The sequence below is a fragment of the Podarcis pityusensis genome (assembly GCF_964106645.2).
Source record: "Podarcis pityusensis genome assembly, chromosome: 13".
NCBI lineage: Eukaryota > Metazoa > Chordata > Lepidosauria > Squamata > Lacertidae > Podarcis > Podarcis pityusensis.
In genome coordinates this window covers 9,586,870-9,612,270 of record NC_138038.1, presented here as the reverse complement: position 1 = coordinate 9,612,270, position 25,401 = coordinate 9,586,870, and the positions used below count along the sequence as shown (strand labels likewise).

The window sequence follows — 25,401 nt, the reverse complement described above, 5'->3', positions numbered from 1 at the left end:
GGGATCCAATTAGCTGCTTAGGTTCACACAAAGATATTGAATTCCCATTGGGGCATTTGGCTACCTTGTGAGCAGCTGATCCTCCAAATCATCTGTCTAATTCTGATCGAACCTCTCTCTAAACAGCAGTTTGACGCAAGGCGCTCAAAGTTGTAGATTGAAGTAGAATAAGTGTGGAGACTCCACGGACTTGTGGAAGTTGTTACACGATTCTTTGGATCCTGGTATTGAAGAGGTTGCATACCAAGGCCAATAGGCAGAACATAACAGGCATTTCTTCACTGTTCAGTCCTAATTATAGTTGGTTCTCAACTTGCATATGAGTAAATAAGCATTCATTATAAAAACAAGAGACTTGTGGCATAATAAATACACATCTATTGTGTCACAGATTCATCAGAGGGACAAAATAATATCCTGAGTTGCCATAATAAATTTGTGCCATGAGACTCTTTGAGTTGGTGTTGTTTGCTGAAAGCAACTAACATGGCTACGCCTCTGGAAGGTATCCCTTAGGGCAGGCATAGGCAAACTCGGCCCTCCAGATGTTTTGGGACTACAACTCCCATCATCCCTGACCCCTGGTCCTGTTAGGTAAGGATGATGGGAGTTGTAGTCCAAAAACAGCTGGAGGGCCAAGTTTGGCCACCACTGCCTTAGAGCATATCAAAGTAGGAATCAGCCTTTCTCAATTGCAAATACTTAACTAAAATTGCTTATGTGACTACATTGTGGTTTATTCCAATATGTCATTATCCACCTATGCAAATAATCATTTGTGCCCATGTAAGCATGTTTCTAATCGAGAGTATTTGGAATCCCCTTATCCCAGGCCATTCAGATATGACTGTCCGCTTGTAAACCTTTTCCATAGGTTGTTCTGAGAGCTTAATCTTTCCAAACCCTCTTCATGTGGAAAGGCAATAAAGTTATCTTATCAATCAATCCCTAAACCCAGGTGTTCCAGTTCCTTGGATATTTGTAAATTACAATTGTAAATTAATTTAAACTGCTTTTAGAAATTTCGTGTGTGTGTGTGTGTGTGTGTGTTAGGCCATATGCACTAGGTAAATAGGTTTGAAATACGAAGGATGTTTGTGCTGTGTAAGTGATTTGCATTGATCTTCATGGGCCAGTAGCATAGTAAAAACCTGTTCAGGCAAGATGATTACTGTGGACTTTAGTCAATTCTTCTTCTCGTTCTCAATTAGATGAGCCAGGGATCCTAACAGAACCACCCAGTGCTACCACAACGACCACCATAGGTATATCTGCAACATGGACAACTTTGGCAGGTTCCCATGGCAAAAGAAACAATACTGTCACTACGAGCAGCTCTAAGAGGAAAAGCAGGAGAAACAAAATTGGCCAAGATACTGTTCAGATCATCTTTGATGATCAGCTCCCCATCTCCTATTCTCAACCAGAGAAAATAAATGGCGAATCCAAAAGCAGCAGTACCAGTGAAAGTGGTGATAGTGACAACATGAGGATTTCCAGCTGTAGTGATGAAAGCAGCAATAGTAACAGCAGCCACAAGAGTGACAGTCTTTCTTCCACAGCAGTCACTAATGCTCAGAGCAACAAGAAGCAGCCATCGGTGCTGGTCACTTTCCCAAAAGAAGAGCGAAAAGCAGTTTCTGGGAAATCTTCAGTCAAGTAAGCTACTTTAGCTTTTGCACACAAACAAGTTGTAATCTCATCTCTTGGGATGTACTCAATGCTTCCATCTTCTTCCCCCAGTGTTTCTTCATGGACCAGAACTGTGAAATTATTATTTACCGTATTTTTCGCTCTATAAGACGCACTTTTTCCCTCCTAAAAAGTAAGGGGAAATGTGTGTGCGTCTTATGGAGCGAATGCAGGCTACGCTGCTATCCCAGAAGCCAGAACAGCAAGAGGGATTGCTGCACAGCGATCCCTCTCACTGTTCTAGCTTCTGGCTTAGCCCCTCAGTCTCTTCCCCCACCTCCTGGAAAAGCCCCCAAGAGCCGTGCTCCCTTTAAAGAGCCGCGTGGAGCATGTGTGCAGCCCTTGGCGGCTTTTCCCCAAGGAGGGAGAAGGGCAGCCTGTCACGTGGCTCGTGAAAGGGAGCGCTGAGCAGAGCCTGGGATGCATACAGCCTCTGCTCAGCACTCCCTTTAAATAATATTTTTTTCTTGCATTCCCCCTCTAAAAACTAGGTGCGTCTTATGGCCAGGTGTGTCTTAATGGAGTGAAAAATATGGTACTTTTTATTTTGTTGAAAAGTCTCTGCTGCCTTTCTACCACTTTGGTACTCAAAGTGGTTTACCAGAATTATTAAGAACAAACCAGAATACCGTATTTTTCGCCCCATGGGACGCACCGGCCCATAGGACGCACCTAGTTTTTTGGGGGGGAAATAAAGGGGAAAAAATTTATTCCCCCCCCCCCCCCGGCGCGGGGCTGGGGCGGGGGATGCCCGAGCTTCCCCCGACCCCAGCCCCCAGAACAGGCTGCTATCCGCAAGCCAAGGGAGCCCGGCGGGAAGTTGCCCCGGTCTCCCCAGGCTTGCGGATATCTGTCCCCCGAGCTTGTGGGGCTGGCGGTAGGGAGAAAAAAAGAAAAAAAAAGAAAAAAAGGAAAACTTTTTTTTCTTATGTCTTGCTAGTGTAGATTGCTTTGGCACTGTTCTTCGTCTGCCTCATCCCCCCCCCCCCGGTGAATCTTGGGATACCAAGATTCATCCTCATTTGTCGTATTTTTCGCTCTATAAGACACACTTTTCCCCTCCTAAAAAGTAAGGGGAAATGTGTGTGCATCTTATGGAGCAAATGCAGGCTGCGCAGCTTTCGCTGAAGCCAGAAGAGCAAGAGGGATCGGTGCCCACTGATCCCTCTTGCTCTCCTGGCTTCACTTTGCTTCACTGGAGACCCGCTGCGCAGCTTTCCCTCTCTGCGCAGCGCCCCTTCAGAGAAGCAGGAGGAGAAACGGAGCCCCTTCCATTTCTCCTCCCGCTTTGCTGGAGAGGCACTGAGCAGAGAGGGAGAGAACATTTTTTTTCTTGTTCTCCTCCTCTAAAACTAGGTGCGTCTTATGGTCGGGTGCGTCTTATAGAGCAAAAAATACGGTATATCCAAATGTCTTTTATTCTAAACAGGCTTACAAACAAAACCAAGCAAACAAAAGCCAAGTGTACTTTGTCTATGATTGATCAGTTTACTTTTTGGCATAGTGTTAAATTTAATATTCTAATACTAAAGATGTTATTAAAGGGCTAAACAAGAGTCTCTGCATTTGTCTTTTACGTTTTTCTCATGAGAGTTACGTTAACAAGCACTCTTTTTCCTCCTCCCCTCCCCCTTTCCTCTGAAAGGTTGTCAGAAGTTATTAGCGAAGTAACAGGCAATTCCTTATCTACTTGCACAAAACCTTCTCCATCGCCACTGTCTTCTCCTAATGGAAAATTGACCTTAGCTAGCCCTAAACGTGGTCAGAAGCGAGAGGAAGGATGGAAGGAGGTTGTAAGAAGGTAAGTCCAATTCCGTGATGGTGGTAATTGCCAGTGATTCTCTACCTCATCCATCCACCCACCCCTAGTCCCTGCTTTGAATATTTTACTTTAAACCATGCTTTGCATTGCTGGCAAAATTAGTCATGGTATGGCCGTTTCATTCCTTGGTCGTCAAAGTCTGTAACTTCCAAGAGATAACATTAGAGCCTGTTTTCGGTGCCAGCACCTGAGAAGCAGGATATGAATACATTCCCCATGTTAGTGTCTTCCTGTTTTCTTTTTCTTTTTCTCTTTCTCCTTTCTCCTTTCTCTTCAGCTTTTTGTGTAGACTCGGGACACTTTCACAGCTACAACTATTAGCAGAGTGCTTCAGTGCTTTGTTTCAGTGCTTTGAAAGCCAAAGCTTTCTAACCGCAGTCTCCAAAGGCCACGTACAGTGGACCCTCCAGATACAAATTAAATTTGTTCCTGGGTTCCGTACTTAACCTGAAAAGTCCGTAGCTGGAGGCGCTGCTTCTGCGCACGCGCACAGTGTGATCGAGTGCTTCTGTGCGCACACGCACAGCGAAACCCAGAAGTATACACTTCCGGGTTTGCAACCCGAAAGTTACGTATCCAGAGCGGTATGTAACCCGAGGGTCCACTGTATTAGATTTTCTGTTTTTACATTTGAAAGATCGATGGACAGGAGAATGTCTCGTAAGAATGCCTTTTTTCTCCACTAAAAATCTATAGGGTGAATTGATGTCCATTGATGTCTTGCTTGCGCAATGGGACTTCCAGTTTCTCTCTTTTGCCCTCCAGCCCCCAGAGCAGATTTGGTGGGGTGCAGGGGACTAAAGGGGAGAGGAGAGAAAGAAGAAGCCCAGTTGCGGAAGCAGACACCTGCCTGTGCTACGTTGGATCGCATCCATAGCCAGCCTTTGGGCCTCTTTGATTTCAGGCATGGCATACATGTTACAAAGCTTACAAGCCGCTGGCGCATCTCATTGCAGCATACATACTTGCTTCCGACCATGCGCTACCAAACTTTTAAGTATGATGCAAGTATACTATACTAAATCTCTTCTACCCGATTCCCGTAATTTTCTCTGTCTCTTAGATCAAAGAAGGTTTCTGTTCCATCAACTGTCATTTCCAGAGTAATTGGAAGAGGTGGTTGCAACATCAACGCTATCCGAGAGTTTACTGGCGCGCATATAGACATTGATAAGCAGAAAGACAAAACGGGGGACAGAATCATAACAATAAGGTAAATTCCTGTCCAGGCACTGTTTACCTTAAGTTACTGAATTGTTTTGGAGGACACCGTATTTAATTTGCCATTCAGTTTCTATAGGAAACAGATTTCAAACTAATTTCTGTTAGATGGACATTTATTTATTTATTTTATACAATTTATGCACTGCTTCAATTTATATACTGCTTGATTACTTTAAAAAAAACAACAACAACCCAACAACTTCAAAGCGGTAAACATTCATGAGACTTGTATGAATCAGAATGTCTCAGTGATTCCTTACCCTCCAGCAGGGTTGGTCCTGTTCAGAACTATAATAATAATAATAATAATAATAATAATAATAATAATAATAAATTTTATTTATACCCCGCCCTTGCCAGCCAAGGCCGGGCTCAGGGCAGCTAACAACCAATAATAAAAACAAGTTGAATGAATACAACTTAAAAACAAGATTAAAATACAACATTAAAACAATTAAAATGCAGCCAGCCATTCATTTCCAAGATACTATAAGTCTGTCAGTTACCCAAGCAGGCTCATTTACTCTCCCCACCCACTTTGTCTGCCTTTTCCTATTCCACCTGTTTTGTAGCTTCTGGAGGCCACTGAGCATGCTCAGTCCTCCTCAAGCTTTTCAAATTTATTTATTTTTTTTACTCAGATATATGCTGACATCCCACTTTTGTTTCTCAGAGGCCCCGTTGCAGCTGAAACATTAACATTTTAAAAATGGAATCAGTCCTACCTGGACCAAACCACCTAACCTTGCTGTCTGAGGGAACGGTTGTGTATTCAAGCATTGCATCATAAAACCACTAAATTTCATTCATGCGAAGGTTTTTACACTTACATGCATTTTTCTAAAAATAATAATAATAATAATAAATATTTATTTATACCCCGCCCTCCTCAGCCAAGACCGGGCTCAGGGCGGCTAACAACCAATAATAAAAACAAGTTGATTAAAATACAATTTAAAAGATTAAGATACAACATTAAAACATTAGGATTCAGCCTCTTCACAGGAGGAGAAAGGAAGAAGAAAGAAGGGGAGAGAATCAAACTGATTCTAAGCCAAAGGCCAGGTGGAACAACTCTGTCTTACAGGCCCTGCGGAAAGAAATCAGATCCCGCAGGGCCCTGGTCTCATGAGGCAGAGCGTTCCACCAGGCCGGAGCCAGTGTTGAGAAGGCCCTGTCCCTGGTTGAGGCTAATCTAACTTCCTTAGGGCCCGGGACCTCTAGGGTGTTACTATATATGGACCTTAAGGTCCTCTGTGGGGCATACCAGGAGAGGCGGTCCCGTAGGTACGAGGGTCCTAGGCCGGAAAAGGGGAAATATTTCTTATTAAGCTTATCCACGAATGAAGAAATGGTCTTCATGCATTTATTCCCGAAGGATGCGTTTAGACCTGAAGGATAGCTCAAGTCAGTAGAGCATGACTCTTAATCCCAGGGTTTGACCCCCCTGTTGGCCAAGAGATTGCAGGGGTTGGGGTGGACTAGATGCCCCTTGGGGTCCCTTCCAACTCTTCAATTCTATGATTCTCTTACAGGGGAGGCACGGAATCAACAAGACAAGCAACACAGCTCATCAACGCTCTGATCAAGGATCCCGACAAAGAAATCGACGAACTCATTCCAAAGAACCGTTTGAGAAGCTCTGCGGCCTATCCCAAAACAGGGGCTCACGCCAGCCCCACAACTACCCACAATTCCGTCGCTGGGAGCAAGGTGACCACTGTCGCAATCTCCTCCTCGTCTCAGATGGCCACAGCGCTTTCCGTGCCTGTCCTCCCTTCAGCACCGACGCATAAAGCAGTCAAGAACCCGGTGAATAACGTGCGGCCTGGGTTTCCAGTTTCTCTGCCGCTGGCCTACCCTCCTCCCCAGTTTGCACACGCCTTGCTGGCTGCTCAGACTTTCCAGCAGATCCGTCCGCCGAGGTTACCCATGACCCACTTTGGAGGGACTTTCCCGCCGGCTCAGTCCACCTGGGGTCCTTTCCCCGTTCGGCCTCTCAGCCCCGCAAAAGCTACTAACTCACCTAAGCCTCACACGGTGCCTCGCCATAACAATCAGAACAGCAGCGGTTCTCAGGTGAATTCGGCGGGTTCGTCGGCTCCCAGCCCAACAGCCACCACAAGTCCTGCCGTGTCTGCTGTGCCTGTTCCTCCTGCAAATGGCAGCCCCAGCTCCCCTTCTGTCCGAAGGCAGCTCTTTGTCACCGTGGTCAAGACATCCAGCACCACCACCACCACCATTGCAACCACGGCCAGCAACAACAGCACAACGCCCACCAACGCCACCTACCCTTTTCCTACTGCCAAAGAGCACCACCCTGTGTCGTCCACTTCCTCCCCTTCACCGCCAGCCCAGCCAGCCCGGGTTTCCAGAAGCAGTCCTTCAGAATGTGTCGCGAGTTCTCCCAGCAAAGGGGTGCCCTCCTCGGACCAGGAAATCAGTAGCCCCCCAGCAGCGGAAGCAGCAAATCTGACCAGCAACAGGCAGGCGAATAGCAGCTCTGCTGGGATTCCATCGGAGCATCTTGCTCAGCCGCAGACACTCGGGTCTGTTTCCCAGGAAGCAAGGCCACCTCTGCAGCAGCCTCAGGTTCCGTCACAAGATCCGCGAATGGCCGTGCCTCCAAACTTAGCAACTGCGAGTTCCACTGCCCCGGTAGTTGCGCCTGCTAGTACGCCAGCGAACTATCTCTTGCCTCAGGCATCGGCGGGATCTGCTCAGCCGTCTCCGCCAGCTAAAATGGAAAGCCCCGCGATCAGGCTGCCATCCCATGGGGCAAACCCCGTGCACAAGAATTCCGCTCCCGTTCAGAGTTCTTCGGTTGCCGTCCTCAATATCAGCCACATCAAAAGACCCCACAGTGTTCCTTCTTCAGTGCAACTTCCTTCTACCTTAAGTACGCAAAGTGTCTCTCAAAATTCTGTCCACCCGGCAAACAAGCCCATGGCTCCAAATTTCAGCGCTGCTTTGCCGTTTGGGCCCTTCAGCACACTGTTTGAGAATGGCCCGGCCTCTGCTCACGCCTTCTGGGGTGGATCTGTCTTGTCGTCTCAGGCAGCGCCGGAATCCATTCTGTCTGGGAAGTCTTCATTTCTGCCAAACTCGGATCCATTGCACCAGTTAGATACTTCCAAAGCCCCAGGTTTTAGGCCCCCACTTCAGAGACCAGCTCCAAGTCCCTCAGGTGAATATTTCTTTATATTCTGCAAGGATAAAGTGATCTTCGGGTCTGATTGCTCCATCTGTGTGTGTGCAGTTGGGCGGGGTGGGGGGTGGGGGTTGCCCCAGCATGCAAATCTTTACACTTAACCCTTGAGCCTCGCCTGCTGTTTTGCTGTCCGTTCATTGTCTTGGTTTCATTGGTAAATTTGGTCGCATCGCTGCTGACTCTAGTCCAGTTATGAACAAGTTAAATAGCACCAGTCCCAATACTGATCCTTGGAAGATTTCCATGCTTCCTTTTTCTCTTTCCATTACCAGTTACTAATCCATAGGGAAACCACAATGTTCCAAATTTATTTAGGGGCCCTTGGTAAGGGATTTTGTCAAAAGCTTTTTGAAAATCCAGATATATAATGTTGACTGGATCACATCTATTCATATACTTGCTAACATTCTCAAAGTAAAAGATTGGCATGGTAGAACTTCCCTTTATACAAGGCATGCTGTGATTCTTCCCCAGAAAGGCTTGTTGTTCTGTAAGCTTCGTGATTCTATGATTTTTAAAATAATGATTTATTTCCCCAAATTTAACCAAAACAGTGGCTAGGTTAACCGACATAGAATTTTGGATGCCAACTGGAGCAGGTGACTTGTTTGCAATTTGTTAGTTTCCCCTAGAACTTGCCTAGTCACTTCTTTTTGATTCAGTTCTTCAGATGCTAGATTTTGATCCGGACATAGATAATCCCACTGAGGATCATCTGCAGTGAAAATAGATGGAGGAGTGAATTGGGAGATTGTACAAGCATTCTTTGCATCTTACAAGAATAGATTCAGGTTGTGCAGCCTCCTATCTATACTCCTCCATGGCCAGAATGCAGTTGCCACATTCCAGCATAGTCCCTTCTCTTGGTTGAAAGACGGGGTGAGCTCTGTAGACCAGAGTAGCCCAGTTTGGTGCGGAGGGAGAAGCCCTGGTCACCTGGAGACCCTTGAGGTTCCCATCTTCTTCTGACCTTTGATTTCCCCTGCACCCCCACTTTCCCCCAACCCTTTAAAATCATCCCTTCCCTCTCTACACACTTCCGAAGTCAAAGATGCATTTTTATTTTTGTAGGGAATATGGGATGGAATTCTCAGAGTCAGCTGCTCTGCACGTAGCTGGCAGGCTTGGCATAGAAAATTTATCTCCACTTCTTCTGACTAAGAGTGGACAGCAAGGGCACATCAGTCCAATGACTTGGCTGCTGAGTGGTTCTCTCTCCTGTAGCCCAGCTGGAAACAGGAGCACCCCTTGCTCTACTGCCCTTTCCCCCTAAGTTTGCCATGCAAACATTATGACAGATGCCTTGATTTTGGCTTGCATAACATATTTTCCCTAAAACACAGGCAGTTTTTATACTTTATAGAGCAACTCAATACTGGCAAAAGAGGCTTCAGTGCAGAATGAATGGGGAAAACAAACGGAAATGGATGTGAATTAAAAATGAGAACAAAATTATAACCCATTGGTGCTATGCTTCATGAGAGGATAAGGCAGATGTTTTATTTGTTTGAAAGTATGCTGGAGGTGTAATTTCCAAAGAGATGATTTTAAATGTGGGTTACTGAGCATCTTGTTTAATTTCAAATAGAATCACTGATCCATTGAGATATATTTGAATGGTCAAACTGTAAGAATACAGTATTATAAGGAAGCACATAGTCTCAGGAATCAGTGCCATAAAAACATCCTTTACAGAAAAGCAGTCTGGAACAAATTAGTTTTCCAGGCTCCATAGAAGAGAAGCCCTATTTTAGTCCGAACTGGAAGCAAACTGTACAAGATGCAAAAGTTAAGTTCCTTCCCTACACCTCCTGCTTTGAATGCTGCTATTTTCCCAGAAAGTACTGACGTTTTGCACATCATTCTATAGGTATTGTCAGTATGGATTCACCATATGGTTCTGTAACACCACCTTCTGCGCACTTGGGTACCTTTGCCTCGAACCTTTCAAGCAGTCAAGTATATGCACCAGGAACAGCCCTTGGGGGAGCACCGGCAGCTGCTAATTTTAACAGACAGCATTTTTCTCCACTGAACCTATTGCCTCCATGTTCCTCTGCATCAAATGGTAAGCTGTTAAAAAAAACAACAACCACAATATTTTGTTGCTGTAATATAACTCTGGGTGTTCCAACTTCTGAATTGGATGACGCAGGGAAGAGTGAGACGGTTGCCTTTTCGGGGAGATCTGCTCTGCTTTGTTCCAAGTACTTCTTTCTAATCCATTGGTATGAAGCGCTAATGATGTGTGCCTAATTATAGACCAAAGTCTGGTGCTCTGTAGCTCAGCTGGTGCTGCAGCAGAAAACCATTATTAATATTATTATTATTATTATTATTATTATTATTATTATTATTAAATTTTGTGTGTATCACACTTCATCCAAAAATCACAGGGCTGTTCACAACATAAAAATACAAAATGAGAACACAAAATGCATAATAAGCAAAAAGACACTAATAACCACCCCCCCAAACACATTTAAAAGGCCATAGAATTTTAATCAGCCAAAGTCCTGATTGTACAAAAATGTTTTTGCCTGGTGTCTAAATATATGTAATGAAGGTGCCAGACAAGCCTCCTTGGGGAAAGCATTCCACAAACGGGGAGCCACCACAGAAAAGGCCTGTTCTCATGTTGTCACCCTCCTGACCTCTTGTGAAGAAGGGCCTGAGATGTTCATTGCAGGGTCTGGGTCAGTTGTTAATAATGATAATAATAATAAAAACATTCCAGATCTGATGTGCAAACCCTGGCTCATGAATTTCTCTCCAAATAAACCTTGAGCATTAAGTTCTCGGCTTACTACTCCTGATTTGTTTGCAGGAAACAAACTAGAAACATCACAACCAGCCAGACTCTGCCTTGTTCTCAAGCAGCAGGAGTAGAGCAGAGAGAACGTTTCGTCAAGTATGTACAGCACACTGAGCATTCACATTAAGCCACAGTTCATTTTTAACTGTGGCTTAATATGACTTGCAAAAAGCACCATTATATCCTAAGTAATCACTTTTTACTATATTGAGTTCTGATAACTCTGGCAGTGATTTTTTGCAGCTGACAAAGATTCATTCCATTGCACGTTGATTATAGAAAGCCAGTTATAAAAGGTTTAAACTACTGGCTCAGTGTGGCATAATGTGGCAAACCTCTAGTAGGCTTTTTGTAGCTAATGCTGTTTTAACAAGTCATGAAATTTCCTGGGCTTGCATTGCTACTTCTGCTGAGACTGGTGTAGAGAGAGTATTTTTGAATGCCGTCATATTGCCTTTAAATACTAGGACGGATGTCTGTAACTCGTTTAATATTTGTTTTCCTCCAGAACCACCTGCTCAGCCAGTGTCTGCTGGAGTTAGAGCACCATCTCCTACCCCTTCGTCTGTTTCCCTGGGGTCAGAAAAACCCAGCAATGTCTCTCAGGACAGAAAGGTCCCTGTCCCAATTGGAACAGAGCGTTCTGCGCGTATCAGACAAACTGGAACGTCTACACCCTCTGTTATAGGGAGCAACTTGGCCACTCCAGTGGGGCACAGTGGTATATGGTCTTTTGAAGGGATAGGAGGAAACCAAGCTGGTATGTATTGCCCCTGAACAGCCATACATGTTTATCATCTTCTGATTTTCTATTAGAGGAGAACTAAGACAATTGATTGGGTAAAAGTAAAGGTACCCCCTGACCGTTAGGTCCAGTCGCGGACAACTCTGGGGTTGCGCGCTCATCTCGCTCTATATAGGCCGAGGGAGCTGGTGTTTGTCCACAGACAGCTTCCGGGTCATATGGCCAGCATGACTAAGCCACTTGTGGCGAACCAGAGCAGCGCACGGAAACGCCGTTTGCCTTCCCACCGGAGTGGTACCTATTTATCTACTTGCACTGGCGTGCTTTCGAACTGCTAGGTTGTCAGGAGCAGGGACTGAGCAACGGGAGCTCACCCCATCGCGGGGATTCGAACCGCCGACCTTCCGATCTGCAAGCCCTAGGCTCTGTGGTTTAGACCACAGTGCCACCCATGTCCTAATTGTCCTAAAAAGACAATTGATTAGGACAACTTAAAATGCAGAAATAACATTCCCACTACAAATGGTAGCCTTGACAAATCTGCATTGCATCATTGTTCATGAATTGACTAATTTAAAGTTCACAAATGATTTAATCCTGCTTTAAGAACATAATTTTTTTTTAGTCTCACCATGAAGTATTAGCTGCCGCTAAGTATACCTTACCTTTCCAATGACCAGTCTGGCTCTGTACTTCTTGTTTAGATGGTTCTGCCAAGTGTTCAGGACGCTAACTGCTACTACCTCAACGGAATACAGTGGTGCCCCGCAAGACGAATGCCTTGCAAGACGAAAAACTCGCTAGACGAAAGAGTTTTCCGTTTTTTGAGTCGTTCCGCAAGACGAATTTCCCTATGGGCTTGCTTCGCAAGACGAAACGTCTTGCGAGTTCTTGCGAGTTTGTTTCCTTTTTCTTAAAGCCGCTAAGCCGCTAATAGCCGCTAAGCCGCTAATAGACGCTAATAGCCGTGCTTCGCAAGACGAAAAAACCGCAAGACGAAGAGACTCGCGGAACGGATTAATTTCGTCTTGCGAGGCACCACTGTAATTTAGGTTAAAGCGTGCTACTAATGGGTCATCCCCACTTCTTTCTTGCCAGATAAAGTAGATTGGTGTCACAGTGGAATGGGGAACCATATGATCCACAGACCAATGTCTGATCCAGGTGTATTCTCGCAACATCAAACAATGGAGAGAGACAGCACAGGAATTGTAACTCCTTCCGGTACATTCCATCAGCATGTCCCTGCTGGATACATGGACTTCCCTAAAGTTGGGGTAACGATCCAAATGTTGTTGTGTTTTTTTTGCTAGAAACTCAGACATAGAAGTTTTCTAATATGCATACCCTGTTTAAAAGCTACACCAGATTTTGCTTTTTGTATCGGAGCCTACATCACCTTTGTCATTCCTTTTTAGTAGTTTTTGGTGGGCCTTGTATTATAAACCTCTTTATAGCCAGAGGGTGAGCAAATATCAATTTGCCTGACTGTTCCTAGTTACTTCCTTAAATTGACCAGGAGCAGCACTAGAGGTTCCTGGGAGCCACATTTGGGTCACCTTTACACACACAGAACTCTTAATTCAAAACGATTACCGTATTTTTTGCTCTATAAGACTCACTTTTTCCCTCCTAAAAAGTAAGGGGAAATGTGTGTGCGTCTTATGGAGCGAATGCAGGCTGCGCAGCTATCACAGAAGCCAGAAAAGCAAGAGGGATTGCTGCTTTCACTGCGCAGCGATCCCTCTTGCTGTTCTGGCTTCTGAGATTCAGAATATTTTTTTTCTTGTTTTCCTCCTCCCAAAACTAGGTGTGTCTTGTGGTCTGATGCGTCTTATAGAGCGAAAAATACGGTGCCGTATTTTCGCTCCATAAGACACACTTTTTCCCTCCTAAAAAGGGGAAATGTGTGTCCGTCTTATGGAGCGAATGCAGGGGGAGGCAGGCAGGAAAAGCCCCCAAGAGCCACACACAAGCTCCGCGTGGCTCTTGGGGGCTTTTCCCCAGGAGGGAGAAGGGACTGACGCAGCCAGTCAGTCCCTTCTCCCTCCTCGTAGAAAAGCCCGCACATTCCTTAAAGGGTGTGCGGCTCCTGTGGGCTTTTGCGGGAGGTGGGGGTATTGCCATAGCCGCGCGCAGCCCCTCCAGCTGGGAGAGGCTGCGTGTGGTTATTGCTTCTTTAGTCGAGCGTAGCCTCTCCCGGCTGGATCCATCACGCTCACTGTCTTGGCTTCTCCCGGCTGAAGAGGTTGCACGAGGTTTCTTGATTTCCCCCTCTAAAAACTAGGTGCGCCTTATGGTGCGAAAAATACGGTAATTCAAAATCATTTTGCAGAGAAGTTGTGAAACAAATTTATTTGGCAGATTATGTTGCTTTTATAATTGGGATGAAAACGCACACACTTTTCAAAATTTGAGAGATGAAATGATGTTTATTGTGACTGTAGAAATATAAAGCATGATAAACTAGCTCTTTTCCCCCTTACAGGGCATGCCTTTCTCAGTGTATGGGAACGCAATGATTCCTCCTGTCACACCCATTGCAGATGGTACTGGGGGGCCTATATTCAATGGACCTCATGCTGCTGACCCATCTTGGAACTCACTTATAAAGATGGTTTCAAATTCCACAGAGAATAATGGCCCTCAGACGGTAAGCTCAGGGGTCACGTAGTCACTTTCAAACTACAACATTACTATTCTAACTCCTTTTCCAAGTTAAAAGTGTTGATTGGCTGGGGGGGGAGAGAATTAGGTTTAACAGGAGAATTCCTGGATGCAGAGATCCAAGTTAGGGGCAAGTATTCTTTGGTGAAAGAACCCCAGCAGAGATTTAAAATGGCAAAATACGCAGCAAAGTAAAGCGGGGAAACGTAGGCTGTTAGACCTTTAAAATACACCCTTCTGAATTCCAAAACTTCCCTCTTTCCCCGGTGTAGGAAAAGACCTCACGTTTGGCAATTTAAAAATGGGTTTACTTACAAACTCTTCAATTGTCTGTTTCGTGTACTTTTCCATACATTAGTCAGAAAAAGATGCACAGGCAGTAAAACTTGGTCTAGTTCCAAAGTGAAGAAAGTTCCTAAATTATTGGTATAGGAACTCAAGAGGGGCTTGTTGGAGCCATGTGGCTGGAGGCTCAGAGCTCCTCAGAGTTCACATGTAGACAAAAGGGGAACAATAGGCTAGACTACCTTCCTCCCAAGGTGAGGAGAAGTGAGCCAGCTAAGCCTGGCAGAACAGCTTACTCTATGGTATTAACCCCTTCATGCATTAATTAAGCTTAAGCCTGTTGGTTGAATGAGACTGACTATTCCACATATGTCTGACCATGACCCTGCCACATATTTAGTTGGCCCAATACCCAACATGGCATTTTTAATTCCATAACAGATGTGTAACCCTAGTGCTGAGTTGTGGATGAGTTTTTGGAGCAGAGGCGGCATTTAAATTGCCACCTCTGCAGTCAGAGGCAATATGCTTAATACTGGTTGCTGGGAATCACAAGTCGGGAATGTGCTGTTGCCCTCAGGTCCTGCTTGCAGAGTTCCCTTTGGCATCTACGGGACCGCCTCTCCTTGTATGCCCCACGGAGGACCTTAAGGTCCATAAATAGCAACACCATAGAGGTCCTGGGCCCTAAGGAAGTTAGATTAGCCTCAACCAGGGACAGGGCCTTTTTGACGCTAGCTCTGGCCTGGTGGAACGCTCTGTCTCATGAGACCAGGGCCCTGAGGGATCTGATTTCTTTCCGCAGGGCCTGTAAGACAGAGTTGTTCCGCCTGGCCTTTGGCTTAGAATCAGTTTGATTCCCTCCCCCTCTTTCTTTTTCCTTTCTCCTCCCGTGAAGAGGCTGCATCCTAATGTTTTAATGTTGTATTTTAATCTTGTTTTTTAAATTGTATTTTAATCTACTTGTTTTTATTATTGGTTGTTAGCCGCCCTTAACCCTGTCTTGGCTGGGGAGGGCGGGGTATAAATAAAATTTATTATTATTATTATTATTATTATTATTATTATTATTAGTTTAACTAGTGTGAGAACAGGATGGTGGACTTAGATTGCCTGAGTTGGTGGCGCTCTTCATATGTTATCACTGCACTGACATCCTGATGGTGCATTAAAGCAACTCAGTTTTGTGCTGTTTACTAATCTGATCACGGTAACAGCCGAGTTCCTGTGGAATTTTGGCCTCTCTTTTTGCAGAAAATGATGTTGAAGAAGAAAAGAACGAAAGACAGAAACATGGAGTTTTGCAGGACAGCGAAGCCCCATCGTCTAAGTCCTAGCACTCCACACTCCTTTTGTTTTACAAGCTTTTAGCCAGCACGTTCCCTAAGATGTTACACATTTTACGTCCCCCTTTTGCTTTTGCAATGAAAGAAGTGATAAGTGCATGTGACATAGTGGTGGCAATGTTATTGTCAGATGGTGGTGTGGTTGCTCGAGAGCAAACAGGCAAGACTCCGAACTGTCTTTTCCAGGCTTTATTCTTAGTGCAAAACTATTTACAGTGAAGAGCGTCGCATGTTCATGTCTGGCTCAGTCGCTAGCAGAATCTGGGAGTGGTCGGTCTTTGTACCTCCCCCAGCATAACAGTCGCTTGACCCCCAACCTTCTCCTCCTCTCCCTGCGCCGGGTGGGCGCTGGCAAAGGGGTACTTCCCTCTTCTCCAGCTTGCTCAGGGTCGGTGTTGAGGCTCTCCCTAGCATCCCGTGGTCCCACCACCTCCTCCCCCCTGGAGGTGGGGCTTCCCTCCTCTCTGGAGGAGGAACTGCTTTGCAAGATTTTCGGAGGTTCCCTATAACACATCTGCCCTTCCACCTCTCGCCTCTGAGCTGATGGCAGTTCCCTGACAGCTATTATAATCGTCACGACTACTACTGCTGTTAGTACGGCTGCTGCTTTATATTCCACCTAATCCCGAAATGGGCTTCTGAGCAGTTTACAAGTGTAGTTGTACGCACGCTAAGATGATTTCACACATGATTAAAAATAAAAGTAAATTGAGATACGTACAGTAGTTTGTCCTTGAAATACAGAGTCAGGCAGTATAAAACCCTATTGCAATCCATTTTTATACCTATGTGAAACATCTGGTTCTGCATAGCTTAACCCCGCTGCTGCTCCTCTTCTTCTTCAGGTATGGACTGGAACGTGGACACCCCATATGAACAGTGTGCATATGAACCAGCTGGGCTGAGCGGGGGAGGTCTCTTCGGATCGCCCGGAGATTTCCTTTCGGCTTGGAGGAGAATGCAAATGACAGCACCATTTTCCTCGTCTCTCAGATCATTCTTCTGATAGGTTGGACTGATGTAGGCTTTTGCAGAGGAGCGTACTAACTGACCCTTTTCTGTGAACATTGTGACTGCCCATTCCCTGCCGTCATATGGTTCCACTTAGCCTCTCTTAGTTTCATTTTTCTTTCCCCTTTGATTATTATTAATTTTTGGGACATAACTTTCTGTTGAAGCTGTTCTTTGGCTGGTTGGTTTTTAGTACTGTAAGCTGCTTCTGGGCATACACAGAAATTTAGCAAAATTATGTAAACTTGATCCCGAAGTTTTAGAATGGCAAATAAATGTACAATTGTTTACATAACAGAAATGGCTACGCAGAAAGTAAATTTTTTCAGTATGTCAGGCTCTACTTAATGTGACAGATGTATCTACATATACAGCAGTCTGGATGTTTCCTTCATACATTAAACTATTAATAAGCATAACTTTTTTTTCTACTTGTGTAATTTTAAATACAGCATAAAATTGGGCATTATTTGTGGGGTGCCCCACAGTTTTATACTACGGAATTTGACATCGATTCAGTATTGTTTAATTTTGTAACAGAAATATGAGGAATTAGTTCCCCCGCTCCTTTACAGACATTGAGCCAACACAACACACGAACACAAATCTCTCATCTCAACTACTGTTAGGCTCTTTCTAAGCTATTTTTTTTCCTTCCTCAATAAGCTTCGCTGATCTTTTAAGTGATTTTGCAGCTCTGCAGAGATCTCCTCTAAATCTAAAGGTGGGTTTGTAAAGCCTGGTGAAGGATGCCCTAAGGTGGGTTTGAGCAAAGTCCTCCATTGCTTTCTCTTGTCATTCATCATTGTTGCCATATGTCCTTTTACAGATAGCTCACCCTGAAGGAGGAGGTGCATAGATTGGGTGTGCTCCTTGATCCCATTTCTGTCACTCGAGGCCCAAGTGGTCAGCTGCAACCTTTCTAGAACAGGTGTAGCCTGGCCACAGTGGTCCGTGCTTTGATAACACAGTCTGGATTACTGCATAATGTATTATGTGTGCGAATGGCCCTGCAAACTGTGCAGAAGTCACGTCAGTTGGGAAGGAACTATATAAGCCGCCTATGTGCTAGCAAGCCCAATTCAAGGTGCTGGTGCTTACCTATAGAGCCCTAAACCACTCGGATCCCAGATTTCAGAACAAGCGTCTCTTTGCATATCAACTTTCCTGTGTATTCAGATTGTCAGAGGAGAGGCCCTTCCCTGTGTTCCAGCTATAGGAGGACGACACTATGCATGCACAAAAGAGAGGGCCTTCTCGGTGGTGGCACCCTGACTTTGAAATTCTCCTGCAAGGGGTGGTAGCACCGACACAGTATTCTTTCTAGTTCAATCGATTCTATTTGCCCAGGCATTTAAAACGCTTGCTTTCAGCTGGCTGAATAGTTCTTTTCCTCTCAATTTTGTTGCTTTTTCCTTTAATTCATGTCTTAATATTGCGTTGTGGATTTTAAATTCTTATGCGTCCTGCCCCTAAAATCTATTTTCAAGTGAGTTTCATTAATTCTTTAAATAAATACAGTGAAGCGAGCAGCCGTGTATTCAACAACTTGCTGGGTAGCCATAAGCAACCAGGTATTCCATGCAGGTGAGTAAGGAGACTGGTGGACAAGGGACAGCTCTTTCTATTCCTCCCTCCACCTGTCTGCTTGGTTTCTGTGCTAGCCACAGAGGAAGGAAATCCCCTTCCTTCACCACAGCGTAGAGGTCAATCGAACTGGTGAAGGAGGGCTGGACACTTCTGACTTCTCCTGCATGTAAATACAAGCTCGGGGCAGATTGAGTGGACGAGACCCCAGGCTACTGTATTCTTAGCAGGCTAGTGAAACGTTTTGCAGGCTAGCAACTTTTGAAGACTGGATGAGCATCATCTGCTGATAGAACTTCACTATCGGGCGTGTCCCAAATACAAGCATTCTTCAGAAGAGCTTGGGCTACTAGGCCAAGAAAACGATCTATTCTGAAATGAAACGGCTTCGTTGCTCAGTTGTATTGATTTGCAAGATTCCAATCTAAGATGAATAACGTGGCCATCTTTAGTTACTTGCCTCACCTAGAAAGCTGGATGGCATGAAAGCATCAGCGTTCCAATTAAGAAAGAAGCTGTTTAGCTCTAGAGGAGATTTTAGAAGTGCCTGCGGCAGCTGGTGACGCCCAATTATCTTAACGGAAGACCCTACATATAACTGATATGTCTGTGAACGTGTGATGTGTATTTTAAAATTTATAAACTGATCTATTAACCATGTTTAGTATTGCATGTTAGGATACAAACAGTCCATTGTCTCTTTCCTTTGCTAGTTTGAAGAAAGTGAACTGAAAGTCTGTTTTAATGTTACACTGGCACTCAGATTAGCCCTTTCTCACAGAGAGGTAGTGGCTGTAACTCAAGATTTGGATGAATGGAAATCTCAGATTACCTAGACCAGCTCAATTTCTCAGCTACAAAACTCGAGCTCTAAAATGCTTGCTTCACCTGTAAAGCCAGCAAGAATAATTATTTTCCCAAAGAACCCTGCAGCCTTCTGGATGCAACTTAAAAGATGTTGAGAAGCTTGTGGATAAATACCAGTTCATCTGTGTACATGCCCTCTGTTGGTGCTCTTAAAATAAAATAAAAATAACCTTTCCATTGTCATGTACTATTCCTACTGATATGTCTGAAATTGGTTGAAGCAAAATGAATGCCTAACCTAACCAAACAGCCGCTGGTGGAAAGGAGAGGGAGAGAAACTAATTTTCAGCACTTTACTACGTAGGAGGGGGGAGTAACGCTATTCAAGTATTTTATATAACACCACTCCCCTTTAGTGTATGCAAAATGCCTCTCCACAACTAGCTAGGATTATTTTTGCTCACGTGAAATAATCCTTCAGTTTGGAGTAGATGCTCAGTATTTATACTATATTGTCAGAATCAGCTGAGCTTAATTTCTTAGGATGTGGTTTCTTATTAAAGCTATCTGTATTTTATTGACTTGAAAGCAAAACTGTTAATAGGAGAACAACGCCCCGTGTCTTGTTTCCTGGATGAGGCTTGTTGAACAAAATATTTGGGGTGGGGGTGTGATAGAAGTCTGTATTAGCAACATTTTTGGAACACTTTTTTATATTTCAAATGTAATGCGTACTTGACCAATAAAAACAAGGAACATCCTCTTCTGAGACCTTCTAGGTCTTCTCTATTTTTTAAAACATATTCCTTTATAACATACAAGAACCGTGTACAAGCAGAATCCCCCCCCCCCCGTGTGATTTAGGGCTTATGTGGTGTATTTTTAATTTGTTTTGCTTTGGTGTATGAAAGAGGAGCCCCACATTCACTCCTTAAAATCTCAGCACGCTAAATGTGGTTGAATTTGCTTTATAAACCCACCCAGGCACTTTAAAATCCTAATGTGCTGAAGTGCATTTCAGACCACATGTGGTATCTAACCTGCTGTTTTCTCTGTACCTAAGGGACTTCACTGGGTGAGTTTTTAGCTTTCTCCATTTTGAATGGCAGACGTAAACATACCACAAAATGCAGAGGCTGAGAGCCTGCTGTTCAAGAAACACAAGTCAAAACCTCCCCTGGGCTCTTGGAAGGAGTTGCACAGTTCTTTCGATCCAAGTCCACGACCGTGTTCTCACAGTTTCCACTTCTGCGTTTCCCATGTTAACCTGTTATTAACCGCTGCTCCACACAATTCATAGCAGGAGAGAACCACGTGAAGTAATACTATTTATACAGACTAAAGTGTTCCGATTGCCTACATTATATGAGAACAATCTCACGAAAGTTGTATAACACATACTGGCATTCCACATGCGGTCAATGGCATCCTTCCTGCACATCTCAGGATTGGTACTGGCAGCAGCTGAGGAGCAGGCGTATTGCGATTCCTGAGGTCCCATCATTTGCCTCCCCTGCCAAGCTGACTGGTGACAGGTACTTAAGATTTTTTCCCCAGCGCCAGTCAGCAGGACACTGGGAGTATTGCAATATCAACATGCCAGAATGAGAAGTTTTATAGTTTCCTCGTCTCTGCTTGCTGAGATGGGAGGAAAGGCTGTACAGTCGTATCTCGGGTTACAGACGCTTCAGGTTGCGTTTTTTTTGGGTTACAGACCTGCTGAAGGCCGGGCTCAGGGCGGCTAACAACCAATGATAAAAACAAGTTGATTGAAATAGAACTTAAAAACAAGGTTAACTACAACATTAGAATATTAAAATGCAGCCTCATCACAGGAGGAGAAAGGAAAAAGAAAGGGGGAGGGAATCAAATTGACTCCAAGCCAAAGGCCAGGCGGAACAACTCTTGTCTTACAGGCCCTGCGGAAAGAAATCAGATCCTGCCGGGCCCTGGTCTCATGAGGCAGAGCGTTCCACCAGGCCGGAGCCAGTGTTGAAAAGGCCCTGGCTCTGGTTGAGGCTAACTTCCTTAGGGCCTGGGACCACTAGGGTGTTGCTATTTATGGACCTTAAGGTCCTCCGTGGGCATACCGGGAGAGGCGGTCCCGTGGGTACGAGGGTCCTGGGTCATGAAGGCCTTTAAAGGTCAAAACCAGCACCGAAGAGCCGAATCGCAATCCATGTGTGCACAGACGCAGTGCTGCGGGTTGAGAACGTGCCTCCCGCACAGATCACATTTGCAACCCGAGCATCCACTGTATTTTGAGAGCTGGGTAGTTTGTCCACCTTTGCTCGCCACCCTGCACTCAGCTCCCGCCTGTGGTTCCTAGAAACTGTCCGTATGTGACAGCAGCCACACCCTGGGAACGGCTTCAGCTGGCCAGCTAAACCAGGTGAGGTTAGTTGATGGGTCTTAAACCCTTGATGTGTTAGGGACTTCCCCCACATGCAAAGACAGGCTCTGGTAGATTGAGAGAATGAGGCCAAACTTTGCTCTGGCGGTCAAGCAGGCAGTTTCATGCTGCAGAGGGAAGTGAGGGGCAGTTGGGGCTGGTCAACCTGGGGAGGTGGCCTGTCTAGGAAGAGGGGAAAAATGGTCCCAAACCTCTGCTGCTTTGCGGGATATCAAAAGCCTAAGGAGTAAACCCAACAGAAATCTGGAGTCCCTAAGATGGTTGGATGGCATCTTGCATCCTTCTGGCAACTTTAGCAGCCAAGCTGGTGTCAAACCTACTGCTCTGCTTTCCTTTGGACCACATCAGCGAGGCCGAGAGGGGGCTGGCCTTATCTGGGCAGCCCAGGATCTCCAGACACACTGCCCAGGCTTGTGACCCAGGTATATCACATCAGAGCTGCCAACACAACAGTTTGACTTCACCCCCGGAAATGCACCCCGTTGTCTCTCAAAACAGATGCCAGCAACAATTCCACCTTGGGCATACGGTGAGCTGAGGCTGAGAGAACAACACCCCCTATTGGATTTGTGATGATATTTGAAACAGCAGCTTCCCAGGTTCATTTCAGTTATACTGGTGCGAGAAGCAAGGAGGTGCAAACCAGCAACCAAGGGTGGTTCACTGGAAAAAGTACTGTATTTTTCGCTCTATAAGACGCACTTTTCCCCTCCTAAAAAGTAAGGGGAAATGTGTGTGCGTCTTATGGAGCGAATGCAGGCGGGAGGCTCTGCTCAGCGCTCCCTTTAAAGGGTGTGTGGAGTGTGTGGTGTGGCTCTTGGGGGCTTTTCCCCGAGGAGGGAGAAGGGACTGACGGGCTGCTCTTCTCCCTCCAGGGAGGCTCTGCTCAGCGCTCCCTTTAAAGAATATTTTCCCCCTTGCATTCCCCCTCTAAAAACTAGGTGCATCTTATGGTCAGGTGCGTCTTATGGAGCGAAAAATATGGTACGTTCTACTGAGTCATGGTCATAGTCACAGTGATGCTTTTGTTGTAGAGAATGTTTTAATCTTCCCATAAAGAAGACAAGATGGGAAGCTTAACCTGGATGCTTTCCTACAGCATCCTTATTGCTTGCAAAGCAGAAAAGTGAAAGAGAAACACAACTTGGGAAGGCCACTTTCTGTTCCCAGGCCTAGAGACATCAATGCTTTAGTTCAGTGGTTCCCAATTGCCATATTTTTTGCTCCATAAGACGCACTTTTTTTCTTCCTAAGAAGTAAGGGGAAATGTCTGTGCGTCTTATGGAGCAAATGTGTGGTCCCTGGAGCCGAATTGCCCAGGGGCGAAAAGATCATGCTTTTTTTTTTTTTTTTTTTTTTTGAAAGAGGGAAGTGGGTGTTGAAACAAAGCCACTGATGGGAAGCGATCGGGGAGAGAGATAAAGGACGCTAGCAATAAAGGAGGCTGCCTGGAAGGGGGGAGGTAAAGACAGAGAACTTGCAAGGAGAGGAGACAGGAAGACTAAAGCATTGAGGAGAGAAATTAGAAGAAAAGGAGGAGCAAAAAACTGCTCCAGCTAAGGAAAAGACACTAAGGCAAACAAGAGGGAAAGGACTGTTGAAAGGAAGCAGTTGATCAGTAAGCGATTGGGGAGAGAGATAAGGGAGGCTAGCAATAAAGGAGGCTGTCTGGGAAGGGGGAGGTAAAAGCCCATGGATCCTCAAGATTTTTGCATTGGGTCACCCCAAATTCACCATCAGATCACATAGCATGTCCATGGCTACAGCCTGCACCAAAAAAATCACGCACCCACTGTTTCATGGGGCCGCAATGGTGCAAAAACGTGGTTACAAAGCACGGATCCACATGGATTCTCAGGATTTTTGCATTGGGCTATCCCAAACTCACTGTCAAATCACATGTCTGTGGCCACAGCATGAACCACAAAGATCATACATCCACTGTTTTCGTTCAGAATATTTTTTTTTTCTTGTTTTCCTCCTCTAAAAACTAGGTGTGTCTTATGGAGCGAAAAATACGGTAGCTAAGTGCTGCAACCCCCCTGTGTTTCCAAAGCCAAGCCATGGAAACTGTACTTCTGAAAACGCTGATATCTCCGTGGTAGTTTTTGTTGTGTGAATGGTGCCACCGTACCCTCCAACATGCCCCAGTGCAAAACTAGGACGCATGTGCTCCTGCGCGAATCACATGACCTGTGTGAGAGCACCCCCCAAAAAAAAAAACACCTTTGGGGTGCTGTGCTCTCATATTGAGATGTGCATCCTGCTGCAACCCTGCACATTTTTGGGTGCGATGCTCTCGTGTGAGAGCACGCCCCCCCCCCAAAAAAATGGGATGTCCCGGGTAGTTGACAGGTATGTGCCACCAGCCATGTAGTGTGCACTCTCGGTGCCTGAGGCAGGCGCACACACACCCATGCCTCTTAGCAATGTTTTGCCATCATGTGGGTGCCATAAAGCACAGTATCTGTGACTTAAAACAACAACAGTGCCATGTGCAGACACAGATATGATCTGTGATTTGACAGTAGTTTGGTGGGATCCTATGTAAAAATTCCATTAGCTACAAGTAGAAATTGTAAAGAGATTTTGATAGGATTTTTCTGAGCATTTAGGGTCAAAAGAAAGCAATTTAAAACAACTGTCGTGGAGACAGTTCATTCTGAATCTGCTAGACAGAGGATGATGACAGGTGGGAGTCCTGTCCCCACTAACATAAATCCTGGCTACTCCCATGGGATGATCTACTTGAGATTCCCGCATTGCAGTGGTTTTCGACTGGTTTCCCAAACTTGGGTCTCTGGCTGTTGTTGGCACTACAATTCCCATTGTACTTAGCAGGACCAGTGGGATGATGGGAGTTGTAGTCCAAAAAACCACGTTTGGGAAACCCTGGACTAGATGAGGCTCCCTTCTGACTCTACACGTTCAGGATGCAATCAGGGCCGGATTTAGGTTTAATTGGGCCCTAAGCTCCTGAAGGCAATGGGGCCCTTTATATGTCCAGCTGTCCTTTGTCAACAACAAACGGTCGCTGTTTTTTGTGTTGAATATATGTTATACAGTGGTACCTCTAGATGCGAACAGGATCCGTTCCGGGGCCCTGTTCGCACCTAGAAGCAAACATAATCAGCAACGGCACATCTGCACACGTCGCTTTTCACCACTTCTGCGCATGCACGTGACGTCATTTTGAGCGTCTGCGCATGCGCAAGCGGCGAAACCCGGAAGTAACGCTCTCCGTTACTTCCGGGTTGCCGTGGAATGCAACTCGAACACGCTCATCCCGAAGCACATTCAACTCAAGGTATGACTGTATGGTAATTTATGGACCTAATAGGTACCTAAAGCCATTTGCACATAACAAAATATGTATTTTAGCAAAGTAATTGTTGAACTGAAATACAATTCAGAAGAAGTATATTAATAGTGAAATAATTATTAAGCTCTAACCTAAAATGATTTTTTATTCATAGCGAACTTAATGCAAACACAAAAGTTCCTTTGGAAACACAATTTACAAAGACTCATAATCTAGAAACTTGCTATAACCTGAAATTATAATTGTAGGTTTTATTTTATTTGTTCTTTATATTACATCTTGGAAATGTGCGTCCAGTTTTCCCCCCTTTAAATTTTTTGGCCCTAAGCTATAGCTTGTTTAGCTTCTACGTAAATCCGGCACTGCATGCGATTGGGAAGCAACTTCCGAGGGTTGCGCGCGGGCCGTTTGGGGCGCTCCAAGCGCCGTGCTTGGAGGAGGAGCGCGGGGAGGA

The 25,401-nt window shown here is 45.2% G+C and overlaps 1 protein-coding gene across 5 annotated transcripts in view; it reads left to right on the top strand.

The window, feature by feature from the left end:
* The window catches only part of ANKRD17 (ankyrin repeat domain 17), a 109,900-nt gene extending 90,441 nt beyond the window's left edge, over positions 1 to 19,459 (top strand). For 4 of the 5 annotated variants that reach the window (XM_080976432.1, XM_080976431.1, XM_080976435.1 and 1 more), the window contains 9 exons: positions 1,212 to 1,659; positions 3,338 to 3,493; positions 4,578 to 4,727; positions 6,274 to 7,925; positions 9,820 to 10,017; positions 11,273 to 11,524; positions 12,608 to 12,786; positions 13,998 to 14,162; positions 16,653 to 19,459. In XM_080976432.1, coding sequence (XP_080832558.1) covers positions 1,212 to 1,659; positions 3,338 to 3,493; positions 4,578 to 4,727; positions 6,274 to 7,925; positions 9,820 to 10,017; positions 11,273 to 11,524; positions 12,608 to 12,786; positions 13,998 to 14,162; positions 16,653 to 16,712 — 3,260 coding nt within the window. In that variant the 3' untranslated portion in view covers positions 16,713 to 19,459. The remainder of the gene's footprint in view (positions 1 to 1,211; positions 1,660 to 3,337; positions 3,494 to 4,577; positions 4,728 to 6,273; positions 7,926 to 9,819; positions 10,018 to 11,272; positions 11,525 to 12,607; positions 12,787 to 13,997; positions 14,163 to 16,652) is intronic. The other variant, XM_080976433.1, reaches the window with a different exon arrangement.
* The last annotated feature ends 5,942 nt before the right edge of the window (positions 19,460 to 25,401 follow it).